At 42.1% G+C, this 12427-nt stretch overlaps 1 protein-coding gene across 1 annotated transcript in view; it reads right to left on the bottom strand.

Moving 5' to 3' along the window:
• The window catches only part of nkd1 (NKD inhibitor of WNT signaling pathway 1), a 38802-nt gene extending 27770 nt beyond the window's left edge, over positions 1 to 11032 (bottom strand). The window contains exons 1-3 of the mRNA XM_058382294.1: positions 10887 to 11032; positions 10705 to 10737; positions 10355 to 10494 (exon numbers count right to left, since the gene is read on the bottom strand). Coding sequence (XP_058238277.1) covers positions 10355 to 10494; positions 10705 to 10737; positions 10887 to 10911 — 198 coding nt within the window. The 5' untranslated portion in view covers positions 10912 to 11032. The remainder of the gene's footprint in view (positions 1 to 10354; positions 10495 to 10704; positions 10738 to 10886) is intronic.
• Between the last annotated feature and the right edge of the window lie 1395 nt (positions 11033 to 12427).

Here is a 12427-nt window from a genome sequence, read left to right as displayed (position 1 = left end):
GTGTCCTCAGGGGGGACCTCAGGGTCCTGTCTCTCTCTCTCTCACACACACACACACACACACACATGCAAACATGCCGTGAAGACCAGAGGGAGCAGCTGGAGACCTCACACACCAACACCCACTAAAAATACTGATCTTCCACCTGCCTGCCAAGCGCACACTAATCAATCACTCTCTCACACACACACACATGTGCCAATAGGCGTGCAGACGGCTGCACGCTGACTAGCTGGCCTCGCTGACTGGAAAGATTAAGCACGATATAAAACGCTCTGCATTTTATTGACTCCCTGGATGATTTACACTGATACAAAGCAGTCACTGAAAGTAGATAAAGTTTTACTTCCCAAATGGCGTCACCAGTCCCGGGTGCCAAAAGTTTTGCACAGGGTGGAAAAAATCATCGCAGTCCTAAGAGAATCGCCCTGGCGTTTTCTCCCAGACAGTACGACATCTTTAATACTATATGACTATGACATATGTCCTTTTTTTAAGAAAATACAAAATTGCAATTCTATCATAAAATCTAATGATTCCCATCTGTTTTTATTACGTCCGACATGTCCGATATTGACATTATGACCACAGACAGGTGAATAAGACTGATGATCTCCTCATCATGGCACCTGTTAGTGGGTGGGATATATTAGACAGCAAGTCAACATTTTGTCCTCAAAGTTGATGTGGTAGAAGCAGGAAAAATGGACAAGCGTAAGGATTTGAGCGAGTTTGACGAAGGGCCAAATTGTGATGGCTAGACCACTGGATCAGAGCATCTCCAAAACTGCAGCTCTTGTGGGGTGTTCCCGGTCTGCAGTGGTCAGTATCTATCAAAAGTGGTCCAAGGAAGGAACAGTGGTGAACCGGAGACAGGGTCATGGGCGGTCAAGGCTCGTGGGGAGCGAAGGCTGGCCCGTGTGATCCGATCCAACAGATGAGCTAATGTTGCTCAAACTGCTGAAGAAGTTAATGCTGGTTCTGATAGAAAGGTGTCAGAATACACAGTGCAGGACGGGTCAAGGCTGTTTTGGCGGAAAAAGTGGGGAGCAACACAATATTAAGTAGATGGTCATAAGATTATGCCTGATCGGTGTATATATAAATAAATAAATCTCACATTCTCGAGTCTTGGTTGTGAGTGGAGGTTGGCACGGCTCAGTAACGTGACGGCCAATTTAACGCAAGATAGCCAATGACTGAAAGCCAAGTTTTCTGATATAATGGTTATCTAAAAGTTATTTCACAAGAGGATGACATCAGTCATTACTCAATAGCTACAAATACAGTAGCGGCAATCAGGATCCGTAACTGAAACATGCTAACAAAGTCCTTATTACCTCAACTTTGAAGAACTTGAGCCCTGATCATTCTGAATGATGACAGAAAGTACTAATTATCTTACCAGTACATCTATTGTTCCTACATCCTGATCACTCTTTATCAGGGTTATTATCTCCTACAGCGTCCCGATGATTAATCACCTTAAAAGAAATTGACGCAGGTTTAATTAAGTACTATTATTTTGTTGTATAACGCTGCTGTAGTGTGAAGGCGGTGCTTTATGAGCAGGGTCAGCGTATGAGAGGACACTTTCAGCACTCAGCCACAGCCAGTCTCAACATCAAACAGATTCCTGACCCTGACTCCCCACTGTCCTTCTCATATAGTCTGCATTTTACAACACCCCTAACACCCCCCCCACACACACACACATTTTCAGACCCTCACACACACACACACACACACACATATATTATAGTCAGTCCAGCAACCAGGAACGGTGAAAACCATATTTCTTAAAAGTACACAAGTGAAATGATCCCTGATATGGACTCTCAAAACAAACATCCTCACGAAACCAAGAAAGAAAAACAAACATCTTTACAATGGAGAATTAACACGCGACTCCAATCATCTTCATCTTCGTGCAATAAAAATCACGCTCCTTCGGATCTGGCACTTGTTTCCAAATTAAAATAAGAGAACGATGCCGACAAACAAAGCAGCCCCAGAAACCAGACAGCATGAAAAAGAAAGAGGTGGGGGGGGGGGTGCGCCGTCAGCGAATGCTGCCTCCAACTTTAACGCGCAATTAAATATTAAGCTATCTTAGAAACGCTTTGTTGAACTGAAAACAAAGCAAATGCTTCCAAATAAATATTTATGGTCAGACGCATGTCTTGCTCCGTTTTGTTCTTTCTCCCTCAACACTGTGAAAACCATTAAGCTCACAGGACTTAATAATTTATGTGAAAACACACACACACACATGCACACACACACACGCACGCACACACACGCACACACACACACGCACGCACACACACGCACACACACACACGCACACACACACACACAAAACTCTGCTGAGTCCAAAATTGTTCAAACAGTCCAAGTTTTTCAGCAGGGATCCGTACACTGCTTTGCCAAATCACTTCAAACCATCTGGCAAATGCACACGTGTTCCTCACGGCCGTTCTAATGTTCTCCTAATGTTCTAGACTCCTCATTAGAACCAGTCACTTAACTCTACCTACTGGGTTTGGACTTTTTCGTTCTATTTCCTTTGGATATATATATATATATATATATATATTATATATATATATATATATATATATTATATTTATATATATTTATGAGATTGTATTTCTCCATGTGTGTGTTTTTCTGTCTCTTTTTGTGTGTGTCTCTTTTCTTTGTGACACTCTTTTTAAGGGTGTGTGTCTCTCTCATGTGGGTTCCCTTTCCATGCATGTCTGTGTGTCTCTGTTTAGGTCTCTCTCTCTCTCTCTCTCTCCCCATGTGTGTTTCCCTCTCTGTGTATTTGTCCATGTGTGTCTCTCTCTGTATATGTACTTCTCTTTTTAAGGGTATGTGTCTCTCTCATGTGGGTTCCCTTTCCATGCATGTCTGTGTGTCTCTGTGAGGTCTCTCTCTGTGTATTTGTCCATGTGTGTCTTTCTCGGTATGTGTACCTCTCTTTTTAAGGGCGTGTGTCTCTTTCCCATGTGTGTCCCTCTCCTGCATGTCTGTGTTTTTAGATGTGTCTCTATCTTTCCATGTGCATATCTCTCTTTGTGTATCTGTCCATGTGCATGACTTTTCTTATGTCTACTTCTCTCTTAATATTTATGTCTTTTTGCTCTCTCTCTCTCTCTCTCTCTCTCTCTCTCTCTCTCTCTCTCTCTCTCTCTCACTATGTGTGTTCCCCCTCTATGTATCTACCCGTGTGTCACTCTCTGTATGTGTACCTCTTTTTTTAAGTGTGTGCGTCTCTCTCATGTGTGTCTCTCTCCGTGCGTGTCTGTGTTTTTAGGTGTGTCTCTCTCTTTCCATGTGCATATCTTTCTTATCTCTCTCTCTCTCTCTCTCTCTCCCTCTCTCTCCAGGTATGCATTCCTCTCTGTGACACTTTCTATATGTGTACCTCTCTTCTTATGTGTGTGTGTCTCTTATATGTGTCTCTCTCCATGCATATCTTTGTGTTTTTATGTCTCTCTCGATTGTGCATCTGTGTCTTTCTGTGTGTCTCTTTTCCTATGCATGTCTGTCTATATACAGTATATTTCTCTCTCTCTTTCTCCCTCTCTCTCTCTCCCCTGTGTCTCCTCGCTCTCTATCCATTTACTGAATCTCTCTGTTTCTCTCTCATGCTGTCTCTCAGTCTCTCATAAGTGTCTCCATGTGTCTCTTTTCACTCGTGTCTCTCTCTGGACAGGTCTCACAATGTACGTATCTCTTGTATGTGTCTCTCGATCTCTTTCTGTGTCTCTATCTATCTCTGTGTATCTCTCTCCATGTGTCTCTCTCCATGTGTCTCTCTCCATGTGTCATCTTTTTTTATCAAATATATACCTCAGAGGTTAAGGAAAAATTGGAAATTATTAAAACTGCAAATAAAACCCATGTAAGTAATTGAATGTTTAGACATTTTACTATTAATATCTTCACAGACACTTCATGATATTAATCTTACAAATGTAGGAACACTTCCTGAGTTTCTTTCTCTTCATCTTGTCTTAAGGGAGTACAAACTTTTGCACTCGACTGTAAACAACCGTAGACGAAAGCAACCCTGATTAATCTTTAACCTTAATCTTAATATGGCAGTAATAATTCTCCACGTCTCTTCAATTTATTACATTGCCCTTCAAAATCACCGTATAGCCGTAATAAAAGCCTGACCTCCGAGTGCTCACGGGACGTTCCTTCGCTCCTGTCTATCTAATCACTCAGAGGACAATAAAGCTTCCGTGGCCAAAAAAGACCACCTTTGTTTTATAACAGTGGGCCTCATCCTGTCGTTTACATCAATATACTTCCAAAAGCCACGGCAATAACAAGGGACTTTTATCTGTCTACTTCAGATATGGCTGAACCATCATGTCAACATACACTACAATGTTTTTTTGCTTCCTGTTTCCTGTATATCCAAGAAGTTGACGTTTCCGCCTGTTTGTTTGTTTTTTCTTCTCAAACCAGACAAGCCTACTCTAGATAAACTCAGTTGACCCCAAATGACCTTCTGTACCTTCAGTCTTAAGTCTCGGGTGGATACAGTCAGCTATCATATGACTTTTTGCTGAAGGGTAATAAAGCAATGGAGATTTTATTTATATTTACAGCATTTGGTTGACTCCCTTCTCCAGGGCTTTGTGTCTCTTTTTATGTATGTGTCTCTCTTTTCATGTGTCTCTCTCCATGTGTGTTTTTGTGTCTCTTTTTATGTATGTGTGTCTCCTTTCCTTCTGACTCTCACTATTTTTAAGGATGTGTCTCTCTCATGTGTGTCTCTCTTTTCATGTGTCTCTCTCCATGTGTGTTTTTGTGTCTCTTTTTATGTATGTGTGTCTCCTTTCCTTCAGACTCTCACTATTTTTAAGGGTGTGGGTCTCTCTCATGTGTGTCTCTCTTTTCATGTGTCTCTTTTTATGTATGTGTGTCTCCTTTCCTTCTGACTCTCACTATTTTTAAGGGTGTGTGTCTCTCTCATGTGTGTCTCTCTTTTCATGTGTCTCTCTCCATGTGTTTTTGTGTCTCTTTTTATGTATGTGTGTCTCCTTTCCTTCAGACTCTAACTATTTTTAAGGGTGTGTGTCTCTCTCATGTGTGTCTCTCTTTTCTTGTGTCTCTCTCCATGTGTGTTTTTGTGTCTCTTTTTATGTGTGTGTCTCTTTTTATGTGTGTGTCTCTTTTCCTTGTGACTCTCACTATTTTTAAGGGTGTGTCTCTCTCATGTGTGTTCCTTTCCATGCATGTCCATGTGTTTCTGTGTAGGTCTCTCTCTCTCTCTCTCTCTCTCTCCATGTGTGTTTCCCTCTCTGCTTGTGTATCTGTCCATGTGTGTCTCTCTCATGTGTATCTCTCTCCATGCATGTCTATGTGTCTCTTTTTAGGGGTGTCTCTCTCTCTTCCCATGTGTGTATCTCTCTTTGTGTATCTGTCCATGTGTCTGACCGATACTTTATGTCTACCTCTCTCTTAATATTTGTGTCCTTTAGTGCTCTCTCTCTCTCTCTCTCTCTCTCTCTCTCTCTCTCTCTCTCCATGTATGTATCCCTCTCTCAACATGTGTACCTCTCTTTTTATGTATGTGTGTCTCTCTCATGCGTATCTCTTTCCATGTATGTCTGTGTCTCTTTTTATGTGTCTCCATGTGTACTTATCTATGTTTGAGTGTCTCCCTCCATTTGTGTCTCTCTCCATGTATATCTAATACTTCTTATAGGTCCTTCTCTCTCTCTCTCTCTTACATTTATCTTGTTTTTTAAGAAAACTCAGGGTTTAGGATCCAAAAACAGCAGCTTGGTGGACCTGAGAGTCAGACTCACAACCTTCTGAGCATTAGTCCAACACTTTATCCACAACGCTAACCCTTCTATTTTGTTTTGATTGAGAAGCTATCACTTCTATTTTGATTTAAAGTAACTTACATAAAATCCCAATATCAGATCTTCAAAACAAGACAATGCAAGAATAAGCACCACCAATCGGACATCACCTGCATCACCATAGAAACCATAACAAGATGGTAGAACGTGAGAAACATCATAGATGATGTTCTTTTTCTCATTCACTGGATATTCATCTCCTTTTTTTATTAATCTGCTTCCTTTGGGGTGTAGTCGGTTGAAAAAAGGGTTCCTCAAGGAACCTTTTGAAGGAGTTCATTTTAAAGGTCTTCCATTCTCTTGGAACATGGTGTGAGAGGAAGATCTCTCCTTTCTAGATTTATATGTGGAACCTTAAATAGTTCCCCCAGTATTAAGATATCTTTATTTATCTCATATATATACGATACTGCACAGTGAAATTCTTTCCTCACATATCCCATCCTTGAAGGTTGGGGTCAGAGCACAGGGTCAGCCATGATGCAGCACCCCTGAAGCGTGGGGGGGGGGGGTGCTTGCTGAAAGGGCCTAACGGTGGCAGTGCTGGGGCTTGAACACTGATCTTCCAGTCAACAACCCAGTGCCTTAGCCACTTAAGCTACCACATGAATAGCTATCTCCCTTTCCGTTCAGTAATCTGGGTTCTCTTGGCAGAAGTCCACTGTTAGAAACAATAAAAGGTTCCTCAAGGGTTTTGATAACGGTTAGAGTTTTATCTTCTTGTTGGTGTCAATGAAAGACCCTCCATTGTAATGTTCTACATAAAATCTCTAAAGCAGAGATGCCTCAACTGGACTTATTCCATTCTTCAATGTCCATTTTCATCAATTTGCCTTCTCTTGGGAGTGGTCCACTGTTAGAAATAGGATTCCTCAAGGTTTCCTTTAACAGGTAATGGTTAAGAGAGCACCTACCATCCAGGCAGGAAGAATCACAGCCTTTAGAGACAGTCATTTCAGACAAATGTTTAAAAGGCATGTCTTTTAAACACCGAACAAAATTACACAAAAGTCCTGGCCAAGCACAAGCAGGACGCTGCCTTCAAATCTGCTGGAAATAAGAGCGCTTAGAAGAAATGCTGCTTTCTTAAAGAAGAAAATCCTGACTACATGTCCGTATGAAAGAATAATGAGTGCCATGCTAGGAATATCCTGTCCTGTTATCAGGGGTCTGATGTATTCACTCACTCTGGATGCCGTGGAGCCGGTCTATAAACATTCAGTGGGAAAATATTTGCATGCGACTTAAAAAAGCCTGCAAAGTGGCCTCAAGTGGACTTTTTTTTTAAAGAGTGGTACCCCCAAAATCCTCCCTCCCTCCACCCACCCCATCAAAACCATCAACCCCCGCCACCCCACCCCCCTCCGCTTTCTCAAAAACTCTTTTGAGACACGGCGGACCCGCGACCCGAAAAGAGGCTTATGCTTCCTCAGAAGTGCTTCCAGAGCATTACGGCTCTTCTCAAACAGCGACGTTCTTGTGTGTTTACTACGATGCCAAAATCACAGACAGGCTCGCGCTCCCTCCCTTCCCTTCCCTTCCCTTCCCCTCCTCCTTTACTCAATTGCACAATGCACCCCTGTCACCAGCCCGTCAAGCTTTCAAGCCCACCGTGATCCATGGCTTTCCATAGAGCGCCGCGTCTGTTCTGAACCTTGACACATTCTTTCCTCTGTTGCTTAAATAAACCGCTTCACCCTCGTGCATTTTGACGGGGGAGAAAAAAAGAAGTAAACTTCACCTTTCGTCTAAACACAGAGGCGTTTTACCCCGACGCCGTGGGTATGTCCGACTATTTTCATGCGCTGTTTTATTTTCTTTTTAGCACAAAAACGACAGCCTGACAGGTAAACAGACCGGACCTTTGTAGATTTCTTAAACAGATGTCTCACGTCCCATCATTCTCATGAATATGGTATGACTGCTTTCATGGCAACAATAAAAAAAAAAAAAAAAATTTGGTGTGAAGTTTCACCCCTTCCCCCCCAGATGCTTCCTTTTAGCCAAAAAAAAAAAAAAAGATTTCCTGTCAGGTGCAAATAGACTCCGGTCCTTTGTAAAACTCCAAACTCAGTGCTTCCCATCGTTCTCAGGAATGCATCAGACTGCTTTCATGGCAGCAGTGAAACACACACACACACACACACACCTAACTTTGGTGTGAAGTTCTTCTTTTTTCCTTCCCATCATCTCTTCCTTTTTGGCAAAAAAAACAAACAAACAATCATTTCACCTCATCTTTTTTGTCTAAACACAGACGTTTTCCTCAAGCAGCGAGCGCCTCGGGTACGTCCGACTTCTTTCACGCCGTTTTTCCCCGTCGTCTCTTCTCGCAAAAATATGACTGCCTGTCAACATCCTGGACTTTTGTACAAACTCGTACAGACGTCTCGCATCTCCTCGTTCATTCTCACGAAGGCGTACAGTACATTGCGGCCGTAAACTATATTTTTTTTTGCTGTGAAGTTTTCTTCTCTCCTGTCAACTAAAAGAATAAATAACAACAACAACAGGCTTCCAGCAGCGTCGGTGCTTGGACCCCTTTTGAAATGATTTCCTGTCAAGGTTTGCAGAAATCCTCTGGTTCCTTTGCAATATTCCGAACCCGACGGAACGTTCCTATCAGTTTTGGGAACGTTTCAGACCACTTTTTTCGTTTTAAGGAATGTGTCAGAACAGTCATTTTTTTTCAGAAATATCACGTCAGATGCAAACACAACTTTTGAAAAAGAAAAAAATCCTTTAACCAGACACCCCCCCCCTTCCATCATTCCCAGGAATAAACATTTATAATAAAAAATAAAAAAGTTCCCGGCTCTACCTCAGGCTTCAAAGGGAGCATTTGCAATTGTAGAGAGCCCGTTGGCAGGCGTTTTAAAAGCCATTCATTAGCGGGTGTGTGGATTCAAAAAAACAAAAACTTCTCCCATCGAAGCTCAACATAACGGTTCTGGCTTTTTGTAGTCGGGCTCGGGCCGCAATACAAAGCGGCTTCTTTTTTCCCTTCCCGTGTGTGTTCCCAGCTTGCTGCGCGATACACGCTCAGTATTGTTCTTGATTATCGAAAGCACAATGCCAAGATCATTTTCCAAGCGCAGGAACCCATTAAGGGGGGGAGGGGGTGAATGGGGTGGTCTTTAAGTCGGCCAAGTCGCAAAAAGCCGGGAAACAATTAAGAATTACGACAGGAATATTTACACCAGATTGCGTAGACCGGCTAATAGAACAGCAGCATAAAAGTTTTTTTATTTATTTATTTATTTTGTTACGGATGGAACCGTGGAGGAACCTGTTTCTTGGTTTCGTGAAGAACTTTTTCCTCAAAGATGCATCATGTAAACCTTTGTGGTGTGAAAGGATGCTTGGGGGTTTTTGTGGCCTCAGAAAGGGTTCAGAGATCTGAATAGGAGATTCAATCCTGAATTTGTGACCAATCATTGATCATTAGATCAATCAAATACATCCTAGTAGATTGCAAAAACCTATTTAAAAAGATAGAAACTAGAAAATACAAAGCTTTTTCTTAATTTTTTTGTTAAATAAACGGATAAATGACTTCAAGAACAGAAACCCTGTACAAAATCGGAAGTTCTGTGCCATAGTTTGAACTTTAATACCTCGTCATTTCGACTTAATACGTCAATATTCCAGGCTGTTTTCTCATTATTCCAACATGATATCTTGTTACTTAAACATATTACTCACGGCTATGTGTTGAATAAATTCCATTAAAACACAACACCTGCAAAACAGCTTACGGGATTATGAGCTAAACTTCCTCTTACTGACAGATTATAAGGTGTTAATTATGACAAGCTGAGGTGATTATGTACATAATACGCAGTGATTCAACATAATATCTTGGAATAACTCGTGATTAATGGGGGGGGAGTTACTGAGTAGGAATAATGAAATATTAAGTGGATATAGTGAGTCACTACGTCAAACTAAGACGAGGTTATACGGACGTAATAAGTCGAAATAACGAGTTATGAACGTGTTACGTCATAAGAGCGGATTTTTTTAAGTCGGGAAATGAGTTATGAAGTGGGAAATAGTGATAACGACTTATTAAGTTAGGAAAACAAGCTATAATGTTGAACATTATGATATATTAAGTCAAAATAACTTTTCATGTTAACGAGTGAGAAAGTTAAGGAAACGATTTAACGTGGTTAATCCGAATTAATGATACATAAAATTCGGAATAACGATGCATTTAGTAGTCGGAAATAACTAAGTGATTAACTAACTGAAATAACGCAATAACACGCAGTTTGCGGTTCACGGAAAGCGCCGCAATGTGAGGTGCGGTGTGGTCACGCAACGCACGCGCCAGGAAAGCGGACGCGCAAAATGCGCAAACTGCGCAAACGCAGCATGATGGAAAGTGTATAAAATGTTTTTTTCATAGCATGTATAGAACCCGATACGAGCCACGGAGACAGGTTTCTTACCCTCGCTGATGTCCCGCAGGTACTTTTCTGTGGACAGTCCTGCTGATCCAGCCGAGCGCCGGTGCAGTAATACTTCTGTTTAACCAGCCAGTCGTCCAGCCCTTTTCTAGCCAAGCAGGCATTCACTACAAAACTATCACCTGTCACGAACAGCAAGGAAACTGCATTTTACACGGGGTTGCACAGGAATCAGCAAAATAATAAGGGTTCTCCAAACTTGTGGTCTGGTGCCTGCGCCGAAGGAAGCGCGTGGGGCACTTTATTAAAACCCCAGCAGCTCTACTGAGGGCTCGTAATGAATTAATCCTAAATCTCTTTCATTTTCATTCAACTCAATGGAACTCACTCACCTTCCGGGCTTTCCCTCGGTTTACAGATTGCAGCTTTTAACGGGGAAAAGGGCACGGGACGGGAGAATAGGGGGAAAAAACAGGGAGGGGGGAAACGGGATAATGGTGTTAGTGGATAGAAGTCCAAAAAGAAAAGCGCTTTAGAAGAATAAATAGAATGCATTGAAAATCAAAGCCCTTACCATGTTTGGAATGGAGTTTACCCATTTCTCCGCATCAGACTGCAGTAATAAAACATCAGATCGGCTGTAATCCAACAAAACCAAAGCGTGATTTCGATCCCCGATGAGAAGCGAAACGCGCGCGCGGTTACATCCAACACAGAGCCCGAGCGCGAGTGGAGCTTTGATCCCCCTCACGCGCGCATTCTCCCTTCCAACCCCGCCCCCCTACGTCCCCGAGGGTTGCCAGATCCACTCTATTGTTGTTGAGTCTGTCATCTTGTAACGTCACATTGTGCAGTGAGCCTTAGGATGGAGGGAAATGCCAGAGTCTTCGTAAAACTATTGGGTGATGATATAAATTCCCATGGTTGGTTAGCAGAGGCATGGAGGTGCAGCCTGTCGAGTTCACCTCACAGCTTTAGGGTCTCTGGTTTGTTCAGTGTTCACATTCAAGGAAAGATCATTCAGATTCCTCCCACTTCCCAATAACATGCAGGTAGAGAATTAGCTACGCTAAATTGCTCTGAGATGTACGTAATTGAGTGACACCCCATTTGTGTTCCTGAGGAAAGCCACTACAATCCCAGGTTCTTAAACATGTCCATGTTATTACAAAACTGAGTAAAACCTTTTACAATTTTGTTGGGACCCACAGGATCCTGGTTCCTGATGAACAATTTTACTTCGAACAACCGAACTGTGCTCTTTAGATAGATCCACGTGGCTATGTTATATTGGGATTAATGTTGCATTTGAGAAGAGCTTGCTACTTCTCACCTACAACTGAAGGAAACCACAGAAAACAAGCCCTTGACTTAAAATTTCAACCTGAGGCTTTTCAACTAGCAGTTCCTTTCGTGCGCATTTTCTTTACTTTTAAATGAATTTATAGCAGTATTGGTGTCAGATTAGTTAATATACAGACACCATACTTGGTTAAATATATAAGATTGACCACACAATTTACTGTTTTGAGAAGGTAATCATCAACATTAGAGTTATCGGTATTGAGGCAGTTGTTAAGGCTCTGGGTTGGTGATCAGAAGGCTGCACTAGCAAGCTGGGCCCCTGAGCAAGGCCCTTCACCCTCTCTGCTCCAGTGCATCATAGCTGAACCTGTGGGATGGGATATGGGATATGTGAAGAAAGAATTTCCCTGTCCTGTAATGTATTTGTGGCAAAAATGAAGGCTTCTTCTTCTTATCGCTAACGTTAGCTGGCTAACTCAACTCTTTTTGCTGTTGTCTGCTGCTCCAAAATGTTACAGTATAGGAATGTGTGAAGTTCACTATAGTTGAACAAAAAGAGTGGCCACTCAAGCCTGGACACTGTGCAAGTGTGGGTAAGTTGCCTTTATATTAGCACAGACAGAGCAAGCACTTTTTTCCAATTTGCGTTTCTAAGGTTGAAAATGGTGTCATTACAACTTGAAAATTACCACTTACAAGCCACCACTATCCTGGGATGAAGCCATGATAAAAGCGGTGATGTTACTTCAGCATAAGTGATGTGCTAAAAACTGTCCGTCACTGAATAAACATCTGGTCAGGGTTAGTCCC

The sequence above is a fragment of the Hemibagrus wyckioides genome, linkage group LG27 (assembly GCF_019097595.1).
Source record: "Hemibagrus wyckioides isolate EC202008001 linkage group LG27, SWU_Hwy_1.0, whole genome shotgun sequence".
Taxonomy (NCBI): Eukaryota; Metazoa; Chordata; class Actinopteri; order Siluriformes; family Bagridae; genus Hemibagrus; species Hemibagrus wyckioides.
This window is presented reverse-complemented; position numbering and strand designations above follow the sequence as displayed.